Below are 19,024 nucleotides of genomic sequence, written 5' to 3' on the forward strand. Positions count from 1 at the left end.
TTATTATAGCTTCAATATTCAGAGTTGTCTTCTGGCTCCGATACACATGATGCGTAATTTTTATCATTATCATCCAGTTTTATGTGCATCATTACATCCAGCGGAGGTTTGATTGCTGTCATGACTTTTGGGAGCTTCCCCCATTGATTTCCCTGAATGGATTAAATAGATATACTATTAAGTAGTAAAATTGCTGCCATTATGCTAGGTAGTATGATATAAAAAGAAGAATTCAGGATTCTCCAGCCATGACAATTTTAATCCTTTGCACTTCAACTCCCAGAGTTCTCCAATCAGCCCGGCTGGCTAGGGAAATCTGGGAGTTGAAGTCCACAGGTCTTAAAGTTGCCAAAGTTGGACAACCCTGATTTAAATACAGTGGTACCTCATCATACGAACTTAATTGGTTCCAGGAGGAGGTTCGTAAGGTGAAAAGTTCGTAAGATGAAACAATGTTTCCCATAGGAATCAATGTAAAAGCAAATAATGCGTGCAAATCCTTCAGGAAAATCCCAAAATTTAGAAGGGAGGCGAACAGAGGGCAGGGAGGAGCAGCTAAAGGGGGCGGGTGGAAGAAGCAAGGCTAGGCTAAAGGGTGAGTGGGAAGGAAGAAAGGCAAGGGGAGCGCCCCTCCCTTTTCTTTCTTAAAAAGACACCGTTTCAGTGCCTTTGCAAGCATGCAAAATCTTTACTCCTCCAAGCTGCCCCTCCCTTTTCTTTCTTCAAAAAAGGGGGGAAAAGAAACCCCTTCATCCAAGCAGCAGCTGCTTGGGTTCGTAAGGTGAAAATAGTTCGGAAGAAGAGGCAAAAAAATCTTAAACACCGGGTTCGTATCTTGAAAAGTTCGTTAGAAGAGGCGTTCGTAAGATGAGGTACCACTGTACTAATGAAGCTTCGACCTTCTATAACAGTGATGGCGAACCTTTTTTGGTTCATGTGCCAGAGGTGGGGGGCATGGGTACATGCCCACACCCATAATTCTATGCGCCCTCTGTGCATATGCATATGACACCACCACCACCACTCCCAGCACATGGTGGCAAGCCCGTTTTTCACTCTCCCCAGGCCTCAGAGCCTTTCTAGAAGCTTGGGAAGGTCAAAAACGGCCTCCCCCACTCACCTCCCCAGAGGCCCTCCAGAGGCCAGAAATGGCTCATTTCCCAACTCCCAGTGGGCCCAGATGGCTTGGAAATCAGCTGGCCGGTGTGCACAGGTACACCGGACTTGAGCTCACGTACCCACCAATATGGTTCTTTGGGCCACTTGTGGCATGCATGCCATAAATTCGCCATCCCAGTCCTATAACATAAGAATCCTGGTTAGAACTGGGCTGACAATCTTCTTGTCAAGATAATCGCCATGAGTTTCTTCTGGTAGATGAGCAGCTATATAAGTTTGTTTTAAAATGCTATAGAATTTTTACATGGGAAAATAGAAATATCCATTGTTCTATCTTTCTCTATATCCAACTCATTAAAGGCGACTCCGATCTACAAAGGAATTGTAAGATTGGGTGCCTCATGTATTCCTCATGATTTCCACACACACAAATCTAAATATTAATCCAAACTCACTTATCAACTTTGTTGGTTTGTCTCGGTATAGTTAGGCTATGAAACCTTCGACATCCCCGAGCAGAGAATTTTAACAGAGCGTGGATGTGTGATAAAGCCAAGACACAGACTTAGTTAAATAAGTATTATTTACATATAAACAAAATATAGAAACAATCCAGAATAAGCACCAAGCAAATACAGGATAATAAGCACTGAGCAATTACAAGATTAGAAGCACAAAGCAAAATGCAATACAGTGTTCTCTCGATTTTCGTGGGTTCAAACTTCGTGAATATTCTATACCACGGTTTTTCAAAAAATATTAATTAAAAAGTACTTTGCGGGTTTTTTTCTATACCACGGTTTTTCCCGCCCGATGACATCATATGTCATCGCCAAACTAATAATTTTTGCAAATAAATAACAAAAAAAATATTGTTAATAAATAATTATGTTTATAAATATCAGGATCACTAAGTGTCTTATTCAATGATGAGTACCAGTAATAATGGTGAGTAAATAGTTGGTAAGGGAACGGGAAATGGTAATTTAGGGATTTAAAGTGTTAAGGGAGGGCTTGTGATACTGTCCATGGCCAAAAATGGTGTATTTACTTCTGCATCTTTACTTCGCGGAAATTCGACTTTCGCGGGCGGTCTCAGAACGCATCCCCTGCAAAAATTGAGGGAACACTGTATAGATAATAAGCATGAAGCTTATACAAGAAGATAGGCACGGAGCATAAACACAACTCCCCCCCTCTCAGGCAAAGAGAATGACTGAGCAGATATGTGCGTCACAGCCTCATTTGAGGGATGGATTACTGGCGCCCTCTAATGACGTACCAGCTTAGAAATATTTAACTGTTTAAGTGACAGTACAGTTTTACAGCAGCAACTGTAACATTTAAAGTGACAGTACAAGTTTACAGTGGCAAACCCTAACACACATGTACTCCTGTACTAACAAACTTTTTTATTCTTCCAGATTTTGTTTTATTTTCTAAAAGGTTGTTGATCCTGATATAGCTGGGTAAAGTTTTGCGTTAGTGAATTTGTCTATGTGAGATTTCATGGAATTTTTAAACAGATGTAAATAGAAACTGGAAGAAATCTGAAAGGGTCTTTTGAGATACACAGAAATCCATTACCCGGGAAAAGAGCCATATCTTTTTCTCAGTATATTTTTTCCTTTTTTTCTTTCTTTTTCATGCAGGGTGAACCCGGGAATCCAGGAGCAAAGGTACTACACTTAAAAAGAATTAATGTGTTCTAAATTTTTTCAGCCATGTTTTATTTCAATCTCTTAAGTAGACCTGGTATTATAATCACCAGTATGTAAATAAACTGATTAAAAATATGTTGGATGTCAAATATGTTGGATATTAACTAGGATAGTGGACTTCTTCTGTTTGCTTGTAGCAGAGGTTTTAAGATTTGTGGCTGACTGGGGAATTCTGGGAGTTGAAGTCCACAACATTTTTTTTAATTATCTGTTCTGTAGGAGAGGCTTGGTGGGTGTGGCTTAGTAGGCGTGGCGGGGGAAGGATACTGCAAAATCTCAATTTTATCCCCACTACTGGGGGAAAGATATTGCAAAATCTCCATTCCCACCCCACTGGGACCACCCACAGGTGGTATTTGCCAGTTCTCCATGCTACCCAAAATTTCCGCTACCAGTTCTCCAGAACCTGTTAGAACGTGCTGGATTTCAGCCCGGTCTACAAGTCTTAAAAGCACTAGGTTTGGAGACCCCTTCTCTGGAGGGGACAAAAAGGAAAGAGTTATTTCCAAAGTACATTTACCACCCCTTCGTTTACCACTCAAGCAGAGTTGTTCCATGTTGGAATCTTTAGTACCAGGAAGCCCAATTAACTTATTGTGGCATCTTCCTTAGAGGAATAAGAGCTATTGTGGTGTGGTGGCTCATTTTTGTCTCAAGAAATCCACTGTTCATTCATTTGTCTTATAAACTTAGCCAAACCACCATCTCTTAGCTCTTCTCTTCTTTTCCAATCTACATTAGAAAGATATTAACATATCTTTTATAAAGATAATATATATGAATTGCTCCGACTGCTTCGAAGCATTATCCAAATATTATTGTGGTTGCTATGCTTATCACTATTTTTTTAAGAAAATCATATTTTCATGTTGATACCCTTATTATTTATATCAGTATGATCCTTTGGTGGACTATTGGTTGGAAAAACATATACATACGTTCCCTCGATTTCCGCGGGGGATGCATTCCGAGACCGCCCGTGAAAGTCGAATTTCCGTGAAGTAGAGATGCGGAAGTAAATACACCATTTTTGGCTATGGACAGTATCACAAGCCATCCCGTAACACTTTAAACCCCTAAATTACCATTTCCCATTCCCTTAACAACCATTTACTCACCATTATTACTGGTACTCACCATTGAATAAGACACGTAGTGATCCTGATATTTATAAACATAATTGTTTATTAACAATAATTATTTTTTTTGTTATTTATTTGCAAAAATTATTAGTTTGGCGATGACGTATGACATCATCGGGTGGGGAAAACCATGGTATAGGGAAAAAAATGCAAAGTATCTTTTAAATAATATTTTTTGAAAAACCGTGGTATAGGCTATTCGCGAAGTTTGAACCCGCGAAAATCAAGGGAACACTGTACACATATATACCCATCACATACAAGGGAAAGCAACCTTAAGGAAAATGGAGAAAGGGAATATATTATTTGGTACAAAATGAATCTAAATTTATTCCTTGTGAAAATTGGGAATTTGGAGGGGGGGGTTTCATATATTTGGCTCTTGGATATGGTGCACTACCTTCCTTTATTCCTACATAATGCCTACATTATTATGTCTTTTTTTCCTTATAAAAAAATTAAAAAGGGAGAACATGGACTTTCTGGGAAGATGGGCCCCCCAGGTTTGCCTGGAAAAAGGGGGTACAGGGTAGGAAAAGATACAAAGCTTGACTTTTGTTTGTCTGCATTGTCCTTCTCAACAACCCACGATTCTGATCCGAGTGCTGTGAGCTAAATTTTCCAAGCTGGAAAGTCATTTCCACTGCTTTACATTGGCTGAAATGTAACTCTAAAGTCAAAGCTAACAAAACTATTTTATTTTTGATCAATTTGGTTTTTTCATTGAAAAGTAGAAAATAAGTGTCTCGGCATGTTGAAAGCTTCATAGCAATGATATGATGTAGCATGGTTTTGGCATGGATTTAGATCCTTCTATGCTCTGTGCTCTTTTATTCTGGGAAGGAAATATCTTTCAGCAAGAACAGGCTGGAGTACCAAGATTCATTACTATCTTTAAGATTTCAAATGTTTTATTTATGCACATTTTTTTAAAAAAAACCAGTCACTTCCAATTAAACATAATTTAGAAGCATGCGTTTCAAAATATTCAGCAACTCCTAGAGACAAGAGAATGGCCCTTAGTAGCCAAATAATATCCTCTGCATCCAGTGAAAAACTAAATGTCTAGGCCCTTCCCCTCTGCATCTCAGAAATTAAATTACAGTGGTACCTCTACTTACGAACTTAATTCGTTCCGTGACCATTTTCTTAAGTAGAAATGTTTGCAAGAAGAAGCCATTATTCCCATAGGAATCGATGTAAAAGCAAATACCGGTAATGTGTGTGATTGGGGAAACCACAGGGAGGGTGGAGGCCCTGTTTCCTCCCAGGAGATTCCTAGAGAGGCCCCACGGAGGCTTCACCCCAACTTTTCCGGCCCTGTTTCCTCCCAGGAGATTCCTAGACAGGCCCCACGAAGGCTTCACCCTGCCGTTTCTGGCCCTGTTTCCTCCCAGGAGATTCTTAGAGAGGCCCCACAGAGGCTTCTCCCTGCCTTTTCCAGCCCTGTTTCCTCCCAGGAGATTCCTAGAGAGGCCCCACAGAGGCTTCTCCTTGCCTTTTCCAGTTACAGTTTCAGAGGCTCAGGTTTGTAAGTGGAAAATGGTTCTTGAGAAGAGGGGGGGGGAAATCTTGAACACCCAGTTCTTATCTAGAAAAGTTTGTAAGTAGAGGCGTTCTTAGGTAGAGGTACCACTGTATTGTCTAGGTCAGTGATGGTTAACTTTTTCGGTGCCAAGTGCTGAAAGAGCACGCATGTGTGGAAACCCTCAAAATGCAATGTGAGCGACAATGTGAGTGCAGGGGTGGGTTCTAACTTACCTTCCCACTGGTTTACTTCCTCCCACACCACGTGAGTGCGCACGCACCCATGCACAGTGCCCAAAATCCAGCTACTGCAATGCAGAAAAGCAAAAAAACAGCTTCTGCTCATGTGCAGAAGCAAAAACCAAATTGGCAATGCCTTTGGCGCCACTGAGAAAGACAGTTTGGAGGTGTGCCAGTTGACCGTCTCTGCCGATTCGGCAAATGGGAGGAAATTCCTGCTAGCGGTTCAAAATTACTATTCCAAATCCGCAGCAACCCACCTCTGCCCCACACATGCACCCCACCCCCATGCATGTGTGTATGCATCTCCTGCATGCACCCCATCCCCTGCACATGTGTGGCAGAGACCCAGAGACCAGTTGGCCAGAGGGAGGCACGCGTGCAGGGAAGGGCTGCCAAACCTTTTAGCACCACACTGTGGGCGTGACTTATGCAGGACACCCTGCATTTTCTTTCAACATATTTCAGTCAGTGCAAATTGGGTGCTTTGGGGTGGAGCTCCATTTTCATTACCCCACTGCGTCATCTCCCCCGGTCTGGGCAGCAGCCCACTTCTGCATACGTGCATGTGTGCCATGGACCTGGGCTAGGGCAACAGCTGGTGTGCCTGCAGAGAGGGGCCTGCGTATGGCACAGGTGGCACCCAGAGACATATCTGCTGGCACGTGAGCTGTTGCCCTAGCTCAGCTCCAATATGCATGTGTGTGCCATCCAGTTGATTTTTGGCTCACACAGAGGCTCTGGGAGGGTGTTTTTGGCTTCCATAGTGCCTCTAGGGGGATGGAGGAGAGCGTTTTTACCCTCCAGGGAAGCCTTTGTAGCCTGGTGTGAGTGAAACACCAGCCTACTGGGCCCACCAGAAGTTAGAAAACAGGGCATTTCTGGCCTCTAGAGGATCTCTGGGGGGGGGGGAGAAGCTGTTTTTGGCCTCCCTGAGCATTGAATTATGGGTGTGGGAACTCACACGTGTGTGATGGTGCGTGCCCATGCTCTTTCAGCACCCGAGGGAAAAAAGGTTCACCATCATTGGTCTAGGTAATTAGACCCAAGGCAGGGATGAAGCATTAATATGGATTATTTTTGTCAGATAACGTCAGTGCCTTGATTTTAGTATCTACTGAGACTTATTAGTCACTGCCCTCCAGTGTTAATCTAATATGTTGTGAAGATAAGTTAATGTTCTTTTCTTCAACATTATTAATGGATGATAATGAACTGGTATGTTATACTAATTGATAGAAATATGTACAATACATTAAAAATGAATGGGGGAAAAGTTGGTCTAATATGATGCAATATTGGGAGCATCATTTCTGAGGAGCTGATGGTGTTATGTAGAAATTCCAACCATGAATGATTTTAAGATAATCCCAAGCGTTAGTGCCTCTTATAGTGGGGCCTACAGTTATTTTAACCATTATGTAAATGTGTTCTGTCGGGCTCTCTGGTAGAATCCTCCCAAAAATTCACAGGTACAAATTTCAGACACACACACATTTGAAAATTCAAAACAATGTTCTTTATAATGAAAATTCACTTAAACCAAGCCCTCTTTTGGTATAGCAAAGAGCACTCGTCTCCAAACAAACTGGTAATTTGTACAAGTCCCTTATCAGTCCTGTGATACTTAGCTTGCAGCTGTGAGGCAATTCACAGTCCTCCTTCTTTCACAAAGTGAAACACACTTTGCTCTGGTTTAGTTTCAAAGCGGGGGAAAATCAGCACACAAAAAGTCAAAGTCAGTAAAGCAGTCACGAAACACAACGATCAGATAATCCTCCTCAATGGCCAAACCCACAGGCTGCTCTTTATAGCAGCCTCACTAATCACCACAGCCCCACCCAACCACAGGTGGCCTCATTTTCTTTGATAATTATCTCTCAGTTGTTGTTGCCTATGCATCGCTCTCCGCATGCGTGGCTGTATCATTAACTGTTGTTCTGAATCCAAGGAGGAGCTAGATAATTGATCTCCTTTCTGAGCTGTCTGCCCCACTCTCCTCCTCCCTGTCACTCATGTCTTCTTGGTCAGAGGAGCTTTCATCATCAGATTCCACTGGGGGCAAAACAGGCCTGCAGCATGTGGATGTCTCTTCCACATCCACAGTCCTTGGGGCAGGAGCTGGGCCAGAGCTAACCACAACATAAATGTATGCATTACAACACTTTAAAATTGAAACTAGCTTGTCCCTGTCCAGGAACTGCCAAAATGAGTATTAGACTTTTATTAACAATTATGACAATTGGAGAACCCCTAAGCTCCAAATCTGTTCCTTCTGAAGTAATAGAACCCTAATGGAAGCAGGCAGTCAGCATTTTCCATATCTAGGATCTACTCATCAAATGGTCTCCAAATTATCAGAGCTCAGGCTAAATGTAATTCTAATGCTAACACCCAAATATTAATCACATGACCATCGGAATGCTCCAATAGTCATAAGTGTAATGATGACCTGTTTTTAGTCATTTTTTTTAGTGTATTCATAATTTTAAACAGTCATTTGACAAATGGTTGTATATAATTTGCATCATTTGTGCAATGACATCATGTTCAATGGAACATGATAGCAGTGTTCCAATATCTCAGGCATTGCCACAAAGAAAAGGAGTCAAGCTATTCTCCAAATCACCTGAGGGTAGAACAAGAAGCAATGGGTGGAAATTTAAAAAGGAGAGAAGCAACTTAGAACTAAAGAGAAATTTCTTGAAAGTCAGAACAATTGATCAGTGGAACAACTTGCCTCCAGAAGTTGTGAACACTCCAACATTGGGAAGTTTTTAAGAAGATGTTGGATAACCATTTGTCTGGAGTAGTGTAAGGTTTCCTGCCTAAGCAGGGGGTTGGACTAGAAGACCTCCAAGGTCCCTTCCAACTCTCTTATTCTATTCTAGTCTATCATCTTCCTCCCACAACAGATGCCCAGATTCTTCAGGGGGAAAAAGAGAGAATAGTTTTGGTGAGAAATCCAGGTTGGATTTATTTTTAAAATCTGGATTTTCTTCCAGACGAAATCTTGTAAGAGGCATAAGAAAAACTATGAAGAGGATGTTATATTATGCTATTTCTCCAATCCCCATTACAAGATGAATTAAATCATAACATCTGGTTTTTCTTCGACAGGGTGAGAAAGGGAAGCCAGGGGATCCAGGACCTTCCGGAAGCATGGGGCAAAAGGTCTGTTTTGTTATCTAAGTGGGAAATAAAGAGAGAGGCATATTTTATTGTATTGAAAGCCAAAAGCAAATTAATTGCTGGGCATCACATATATTAAAAACTGGACCTGTAATGAGTGGGGTTGAATTTATTCCAGGTTGAAGAGTCCATATATGAACTATAAATACAATCCTGTTTTATATGTGTGTGTTCTAGATAGATAGATAGATAGATAGATAGATAGATAGATAGATAGATAGATAGATAGATAGATAGATAGATTAGATAGATAGATAGATAGATAGATAGATGATAGATGATAGATAGATAGATAGATAGATAGATAGATAGATAGATAGATAGATAGATAGATAGATAGATGATAGATGGATGGATGGATGGATGACAGAAAGATAGATATAGATATAGATATACACTGCTCAAAAGAATAAAGGGAACACTTAAACAACACAGTATAACTCCAAGTAAATCAAACTTGTGTGAAATCAAACGGTCCACTTAGGAAGCAACACTGATTGACAATCAATTCAACATGCTGTTGTATACATTCAACTTTGTACAGAACAAAGTATTCAATGAGAATATTTCATTCATTCAGAACTAGGATGTGTTGATTGTTCCCTTTATTTTTTTGAGCGATGTAGGTAGATGTAGATGATGTAGATGTAGATGATGTAGATGTAGATGTAGATGTAGATGTAGATGTAGATGTAGATGTAGATGTAGATGTAGATGTAGATGTAGATATAGATATAGATATAGATATAGATCAGGGGTGGATTATTCCTACTGCTTCTACCAGTGTGCTGTGCAGGAAGTAAAACCTCGGAAGGGGACCTGTGCTCACACACAAGATTTTGGCGATTTTTTTGTTTCTATGCATGGGTAGAAGGAAAAGATTGCTGAAATCTCACTTGCGCACGTCCCCTCACAAAATTTTGTGAAATATGCTGTGATGCAGGCGTGCACACAAGAGGACCGAAGCTGTGCATGCAACAGCCCATTCACTACCAGTGCGCCATCCTCTACCATACACCCACAACTGAACATATCTAAACCTTATGCCACCATAAATTGTTGGGATTATTTTCGGTTAATCAAAGGACGGGTGCTCAAACAACTGAGTCGGCCTTGAATGTCTTTGACATGACTGATCAACCAAGTAAGATCAAGTAGCTACCAATTTGATTCAGGTCATCCTCCGCTTACAGCCATGCATTTAGTGACCATTCAAAATTACAACAGCATGAAAAAATTAGCCTAGCTTCAGGTTTTTTGCCTATATGACCGTTGCAGCATCCTCATGGTCACATGATTAAAATTTGGATGCTTGGCAACTGGCATTTGTGACATTTGCAGTGTTTGCCGGGTCACATGATCACCCTTCTGACGAGCAAAGCCAATGGGGGAAGCCAGATTCTCTTAACACCCATGACACAGCTTAACAACTGCAGTGATGGGCTTAATGTATGTGGCAAAGAAAGATCCTAAAATGTGACAAATTACACTTAACAGACTGTCTTACTTAGCAAACAGAAATGTTGGGCTCATTTGTGGTCATAAGTCGAGGACTACCTGCATTCTCCAAATGTGTTCAGACTTCTGCTATTCCCTGAATTTCAACTGCATCATTCCTGCAGGCACCAGATTGCTCTCAAAATATGGAAAAATAAGGTTCATTACTATCGCTCATTGCTCATTTTGTTCAATTCTCCTCAGGGTGAAAAAGGAGATTCTAGCAATGCACTTGGAGGTGGTAAAGGAGAACCAGGAACCCCAGGAATCCCAGGATTGTCAGGGCCTCCAGGACCAAAGGTGATAAATCAGTGGTGGGGTTAAAATATTTTTACTACCAGTTTGTTGGGCGTGGTTTGGTGGACGTGGCAGAGGAATGAGCCGGGGTGGCACAGCAGGTAGAGTGCAGTACTGCAGGCCACTGAAGCTGACTGTAGATCTGAAGGCCAGCGGTTCAAATCTCATCACCGGCTCAAGGTTGACTCAGCCTTCCATCCTTCCGAGGTGGGTAAAATGAGGACCCGGATTGTGGGGGCAATATGCTGGCTGTTAAAAAGTGCTATTGCTAACATGTTGTAAGCCGTCCTGAGTCTTAAGGAGAAGAGCAACATAAAAATTGAATAAATAAATAAATGATAGATAGATAGATAGATAGATAGATAGATAGATAGATAGATAGATAGATAGATAAGTAAGTAAGTTTACCGAAAAATCCCCATTTCCTCCCGATCACCTGGGACTCGGGAGGCACAGAATAGATGGGGGCGGAGTCATTCAGAGGTGGTATTTACCAATTCTCTCAGGGAAGGGCTGTCCGTCGCCGGCACTACCGGAGCGCTCCCAGCGGCAGGTGTGAGCACATCCGGCACAGGTTTGGGCGTCGGTGCAAGATTTGGCTTCCTGAGCATGCACAACAGATGAATCTTGCATGAGGGTGCTTGTGCGTGTGAGATTTCACCAATTTCCAGCAATCTTTTTGCATGGATGCAAAAAAACCTGCCAAAATCGGCAAAATCTCACATGTGCGAGCGTCCTCCCACAAGATTTGCCTACCTGCGCATGTGCAGAAGCCAAATCTCACGCCAACACACGTGCCCCCCCCCCCCTGTCGGTCAGCTGGAGCTGCAAACGCAGTTCCATTTTTCCAACCAGGACTGCGCACTTGACCGTAGAGGCCGCAGCCTACTACTGAGTTCTCCGAACTACTCACAATTTACGCTACCGGTTCTTCAGAACTGGTCAGAACCTGCTGAAACCCACCTCTGATATATTGGATATATATAGTTTATATAGTGCATTGAATAGATTTTCTATTGAGAGAGAGAGAGAAAGTCTTCGGAGAAGGGCGGCATACAAATCTAAATAATAATAATAATAATAATAATAATAATAATAATAATAATAATAATAATAACAACAACAACAACAACTGCGGCTGCAAAAAGATCACACAGACTGATTACAAGCATAGACATGATGCTGTGGCACAGATGATCCACTGGAACTTGTGCCGTAACTCCCATTTACCATTGGCAAAGAACTGGTGGGATCATAAGCCCGAAAAAGTGGTCGAAAATGAGCAAGCAAAACTGCTGTGGGACTTCCGACTTCAGACTGACTGAATTCTGAAGCATAACACACCAGACATTGTGATCGTGGAGAAAAAGAAAGTATGGATCATCGACATCGCAATCCCAGGAGACAGCAGAATTAAGGAGAAGCAGCTAGAGAAATTAGTGAAATACGAAGATCTAAAAATCGAGCTGCAACGACTCTGGCATAAGCCAGAGAAAGTGGTCCCAGTGGTACTTGGCACACTGGACGCAGTGCCAAAGGATCTCAGCGGACATTTGAAAACCATCGGAATTGACAAAATCTCCATCTGTCAATTGCAAAAGGCTGCTTTACTGGGATCGGCAAACATAATTCGCCGCTACATCACGCAGTCCTAGGTGCTTGGGAAGCGCCCGACTGGTGATGAAATACGAAATCCAGCATAGTGATCTCGTTTGCTGTGTTGTATTGACATAATAATAATAATAATAATAATAATAATAATAATAATAATAATAATAATAGAGAGATTGTCATTAAATAGAACTTGCCAAGCAAATAGAAAACCACTCTTTACTTTTCTTTTACTTTTAAAGGTATAAAATTCCCTACTTCTTTTATTCTGCTTGCTTCACTTCATCGCCATCCAGAGAACAGAATGGGACCATGTTGTCATGGTCAACACTCTGCAGTCAACTTGTCATGAACAACTCACCCTGGCCAACTTGCCATGAGACATTTCAACAATTCAATTTAATTATTTTTTTTAAATAAAAATATTTTATTTCATTTTGTCCCCCTCTGGATAACCTCTCTTTAACAATTCTATTCCACTATATATATATTTATATTAGTGTAACCCTGGTCTCTTGTCTATCAAGAGTGGGTCTGTGGCGAGTTGATCACGGCAAGTTGTCCTGCGGGAGTTGGCTGTGGCAAGTTGTCCTAGACCAGTGATGGCTAACCTGTTTTTCCTCGGGTGTCGAAAGAGCGTGTATGCATGCTATCATGCATGCACAAGTGCCCACACTCATAATTCAATGCCTAAGGAGGGCGAAAACATCTTCCCCTACCCCCCCGGAGGCCCTCTGGAGGCTGGAAATGGCCTGTTTCCCAACTTCTGGTGGGCCCAGTAGGCTCATGTTTTACCGTCCTCAGGTTCCAAAGGCTTCCCTGGAACCAGGGGAGAATAAAATGCCCTCCCCCATCCCCCCAGAAGCTCTTTGGAAGCCAAAAACACCCTCCCAGAGCCAAAAATCAGCTGTCCAGCACACACATACATGTTGGAGCTGAGCTATGTGCCAGCAGATATGGCTCCGCGTGCCACCTGTGGCATCTGTGCCATAGGTTCGCCATTACTGTCCTAGACACCCCTCAAGAGGAAATGTTTTCCAAGTATGCAGACACATGCTCAGAAGAACAGTTAAGCAGAGCAGAACAATTCTGAGTGAATATTTTCAACCAATGAACTGCTATGGGGAATAAATGCCACCCCCTTGTGGTAAATGAATCAATGGGTCAATCAGCTAATATGAAACACACAGCACACACATAAAACATCTACAGTAACATGCAGTTCACGTTCATGCAGATTTACATGATGATATATTAATGTGGTGAGAGACTTTTTTTATTTATTTTATTTATTTATTTTGTCCAATACATAATACACATTGAAGAGGATAGATATATAATAATATAAATAAAGAAAAGAATAGAAGAAAAGATATAAAAGTATAGGTGAACAAATTTGAAAGGAAGAAAAGATAAATGAGATAAGGAGAAACAATTGGACAGGGGACAGAAGGCACACTGGTGCACTTATGCACGCCCCTTACTGACCTCTAAGGAACCTGGAGAGGTCAATCGTGGATAGTCTAAGGGAAAAAGTTTGGGGGTTAGGGGTTGACACCACTGAGTCAGGTAATGAGTTCCATGCTTCGACAACTCGGTTGCTAAAGTCATATTATTTACAGTCAAGTTTGGAGCGGTTAATATTAAGTTTGAATCTGTAGCGTGCTCTTGTGTTGTTGCGGTTGAAGCTGAAGTAGTCATTGACAGGTAGAACGTTGCAGCATATGATCTTGTGGGCAATACTTAGATCTTGAGGGAGAGGGGCGGCATACAAATCTAATAAATTGATAGATAGATAGATAGATAGATAGATAGATAGATAGATAGATAGATAGATAGATAGATAAGTTTCATGGCACAGGTGTTTCCATTCTACAATGTCTCAAAAATACATTTATAAACAGGCCCACAATCATCTTCCCTAATTTCACATCATGTGGAGAGTTCTGTAGTACAACCAGTGTTTTTCAGTTGTTCCCAAGGTGGACAATAGGAAAGTAATAGGAATACCGTTCAGTCAGTCTGCTTCCTCATGATCACCTGTATGAATGTGTTATATTTTAAAGCAGTGTAATTTCCAAAGACGTATGGCAACGTGTAGTTAAAATCAGATCACATTACAGTAATTCAATACTGCCACATTAATAATACAAATTGGCCTCCAACAAGCAGATGTGAGCTCCCACATGCTTTATTTTTCCAGCCATTGGATGCAAAATAGACAAAATACTTGTCTTGCTGAAAAGAGGCATCATTGAACTTTTTGTAATGGGGGTGGGGGAGAATTACCTTGTTACCATCACTTTATTTATTTATTTTATTAAAACAGTTTTTATTTTCTGCTTGCTTTTGTTTTCTCAATTAGAAGCTCCTGGTTCCTTTCTTTTTCTGCCAGAATACAATACTCCAAATACGAACTGAATAATCAAATTATCACAGATAATCCCCACTCGGTTAAAGACCTTGGTATACTAATAACAAAAGATTTAAGTGCCAAAACCCACTGCAACAATATAGCCAAGAAGGCTTCAAGAGTTGTAAACCTGATCCTACGCAGCTTCTGCTCTGGCAATCTCACACTACTTACCAGAGCTTACAAAACTTTTGCCAGACCCATCCTCGAATACAGCTCATCTGTTTGGAACACATATCGCATCTCAGACATTAACACCCTTGAAAATGTCCAAAGATACTTCACCAGAAGAGCCCTTCACTCCTCCACTCGAAATAGAATACCCTATGAGACTAGACTTTCAATCCTGGGCCTAGAAAGTTTAGAACTAAGACGCCTTAGACAAGATCTAAGTATTGCCCACAAGATCATATGCTGCAACATCCTGCCTGTCGGCGACTACTTCAGCTTCAACCACAACAACACAAGAGCACACAACAGATTTAAACTTAATATTAACCGCTCCAAACTTGACTGTAAAAAATATGACTTCAGTAACCGAGTTGTCGAAGCGTGGAACTCATTACTGGACTCCATAGTGTCATCCCCAAACCCCCAACACTTTACCCTTAGATTATCTACGGTTGACCTATCCAGATTCCTAAGAGGTCAGTAAGGGGCGAGTACAAGTGCACTAGAGTGCCTTCCGTCCGCTGTCCTATTGCTCTCCTATGTCTCCTATACCTTTCCTCTATTCCTACATCTCTTCTTCTATTCTTTCATTGATATATTCTATTCCTATATCTTCTTTTCTATTATTTCTTAGATATATTTTACTATGAGTATCTCCTCTATAACCATCATCATGTATTTTACTATGTGTATATAGATATATACCCACTAAAACCCTCATTGTGTATTGGACAAAATAAATAAATAAAATAAAATAATAAATAAAAATACCTTAAAACAGTTTATTTTCATGCCACCTATTTATAATTCCATTCCATTCCATCAAATATTTCTGTTGAAAAGATGTTGAAAAGGTGGCAGCAATAGGACACACACCTGGTGCTCTTCTTTTTTGGATTGAAAACTCCTTTGACAAATGTCCTTCAAATAGGTTTGCTCCCAGAATATATTATTTTAAATAAATAAATACATGAACACCTTAAGTTGTTGGGGTGACAAAAAGTTATGCAAGGCACCTTGATAATCTATATTTCAGGGGTGAGGAATGGTGGCCCTTTTATTGCTGGTGGACTTCAACTCCCAGAATTCCCAAGCCAGCCATGCTGACTCAGGAATTCTGGGAGTTGAAGTCCACAAGTCAGGAAGGGGTCATTGCTTCCCACCTCTGCTCTATATAAACGGAAAATATTAAATTCTTCCAAATATTTTCCAGGACTGAACTGCCAATCCTGTTTTATATGTGCTGAATTCATGTATCACTTTCTATAAAATCCAACCAAATGCACTTTAGCCGAGCAGCATTTAAAGAGCCAGGTACTTTGTGCGTGACAAAAATTACATTACAGAATAGATGTAAATGGAGACACATACTTTATTAGTATGGGTAGTATAAGTCCAGAACCAGTGTTCCCTCTAATTTTTTTTTGGGGTGGGCGGAAAAGTATAGTGTCTGAGCGGCAGTCCCTTCGGGACTGGGCAGCACAGAAATAATAAATAAATAAATAAATGAATGAATGAATGAATGAATGAATGAATAAATAAATAAATAAATAAATACTGTGTGTCTATAACAGTGAGCTCATAATAGGGCAACTCTATCAATATCAAAATGCCACTTAAATAGTTGAGCTAGTTTCAAACTAGATTTTGATTTTCTTTCTCTCTTCCTTACTCCCATTCTTTTTCTTTCTCTTTTCCTTCCTCTCTTTTTTCTATCTGTTTCTCTCTCTTCCTCTCTCTCTCCTTCCCTCTCACTCTTTCCCTCTCGGCTTCTGGGCAGGTTTGGAAAACTCTAAGTTGATGATGATTTTTAAGTGAGCGATTGCTCACTGCTCAGCTTAGAGGGAACTATGTCCAGAACACCTGTTCCTAACCATATATACCTTCTTATAGGGCTCCAAGGGTGAACCAGGGAAGAGTGAAATGGTAGACTACAATGGCAATATCAATGAAGCTTTACAGGTAAGGAAGTAGCAGATATACCATAGACCCCAGATTATCATGGTAATGCTGTGGTGAACCTTTTTATTAATTGTTGCAATTTGCTATATGCCATCAAGTCATTTTGGGCTCCTAGCAACCACGTAGAAATTCTCCATGATGGCTTACCTGTTGTTTGAGGTCTCCCAATGGTGTACTCATTGCCAATGTAACTGAGTCCATCCATCTTCTGTTGCTTGTCCTCTTCTTCTCTTTCCTTTGTCTTCTCTTTCCTAAAGTCCTCTCCCTCGTTCCAGTAATACCTTTTCTCTTTCTTGCAGTCCTTTTCTCTTCCTATAATGGTTTCTTCCTCTTTCTTATAGTCCTTTTCCTCTTTCCCCTTTGTTTAATCTGCAGAGTAATTGGGGGAGGGCTACATATAACTTGTGTTGTAGTGTATGATTATATCACACACTTTATTTATTCTACTTTACTCATGTTTGTAGAAACATAAATAATGATGATAGCGTTGAATATATGAGTCTAGACCCGGGGTGTCAAACTCAAGGCCCGTGGGCAGTGATGGGCTCCTACGGGAACTGTAGGAAAATTTGGAGCTCCACCCCAGAGCACCCAATTTGCACTGAAAGATGTTGAAACAAAATACATAAGCAATGCCCACAGTGTGGTAGTAAAAATTTTGGTAGTCCATCACTGCCGTTGGGCCAGATCTGGTTCAGGGGTTCTTACATCTGGCCTGTGGGACCATCCTGGAAACAGCCAAAGACCAGCCCCCAGTGCTTTTGCCAGCAAAATCGGAGCTCGGAAGGGCTCTCTCAAGCTCCTTTTTCTCTGGCAGAGGGCTTCAAGAGGCCGCAACCAAAACAGAGGCCAGGAACCCATTTTTGCTGGCAGAGCACTGACAGGCGCCCCAATATGAGTCATGTCAAGCTGACCACAGCCACCCAGGCCATGCCCCCTCTGCCCCCCCTGGTTAAAACACAACCCTGATGCAGACCTTAATTGAAATTGAGTCTGACACCTCTGGTCTTGACTATTGTTATAGATTGAATGTCACTAGCTAATTATATTACAGTGTTCCCTCGATTTTCGTGGGTTCGAACGTCACGAATAGCCTATACCACAGTTTTTCAAAAAACATTAATTAAAAAATACTTCGCAGGTTTTTTTCTACACCACGGTTTTTCCCGCCCCATGATGTCATACGTCATCGCCAAACTAATAATTTTTGCAAATAAATAACAAAAAAAATAATTATTGTTAATAAATAATTATGTTTATAAATATCAGGATCACTAAGTATCTTATTCAATGATGAGTACCAGTAATAATGGTGAGTAAATGGTTGTTAAGGGAATGGGAAATGGTAATTTAGGGGTTTAAAGTGTTAAGGGAAGGCTTGTGATACTGTCCATAGCCAAAAATGGTGTATTTACTTCCGCATCTCTACTTCGTGGAAATTCAACTTTCGCGGGCGGTCTCAGAACGCATCCCCCGCGAAAATCGAGGGAACACTGTACTTCTCCTATCATTCCAAAGTAAACCCCTAATCCTCTGAAAAAGGCATTGGAAGGTACTGATGGAAAGACACCTGTGCATTAACTAGCAGGTTGATTGTCTGGGGGGGGAAATTATTTGAAATTATTTGAATCGTACCTTACCTATCACACTCTTCTATCTTTGACAGTCATATACTATAGCTACTTATAACGTTTAACACATAATTGTTCTTTCATTCAGGAGATACGAACATTGGCTCTCATGGTGAGTTAATCTTCCTTTCTATAAGCTGTGGTTCTTAATAAAAGCTCAGTTAAATGGGAGAAAAGGCTAGCAATCCTGAGAGATGTATTATAAATGCCACACATGGATAAATGGAGAACTCATCCTTTCCTGGATTAGATGTATAAGCTTTTGTTGTTCTTCAGTTCAGAATTTTATAGCAACAAATGAAGCTGGGAGAGGCATCTGTTGATAGCTATCTTCTTGTGTCTTGGTGGGATATAGCACTGCCACTGAAGTTCTTTCCCTCCCCAAAATCAACTGTGTCATCTATAGTAGTTACCAAAAGGGTATATGCAGAATCTGTCCTCCTATTAGAGGGAAATAAGCATCAGTTTGTGGTCCTATATTCATCTCATCTTGTGACTGTC

The 19,024-nt window shown here is 41.0% G+C and overlaps 1 protein-coding gene across 1 annotated transcript in view; it reads left to right on the forward strand.

Moving 5' to 3' along the window:
- The window catches only part of COL13A1 (collagen type XIII alpha 1 chain), a 140,931-nt gene that overhangs the window by 79,634 nt on the left and 42,273 nt on the right, over positions 1–19,024 (forward strand). The window contains exons 17-21 of the mRNA XM_070753908.1: positions 2,772–2,798; positions 8,870–8,923; positions 10,643–10,738; positions 16,824–16,892; positions 18,612–18,635. Coding sequence (XP_070610009.1) covers positions 2,772–2,798; positions 8,870–8,923; positions 10,643–10,738; positions 16,824–16,892; positions 18,612–18,635 — 270 coding nt within the window. The remainder of the gene's footprint in view (positions 1–2,771; positions 2,799–8,869; positions 8,924–10,642; positions 10,739–16,823; positions 16,893–18,611; positions 18,636–19,024) is intronic.

This window comes from Erythrolamprus reginae, chromosome 5 (assembly GCF_031021105.1).
Source record: "Erythrolamprus reginae isolate rEryReg1 chromosome 5, rEryReg1.hap1, whole genome shotgun sequence".
In the NCBI taxonomy this organism is placed as follows: domain Eukaryota; kingdom Metazoa; phylum Chordata; class Lepidosauria; order Squamata; family Dipsadidae; genus Erythrolamprus; species Erythrolamprus reginae.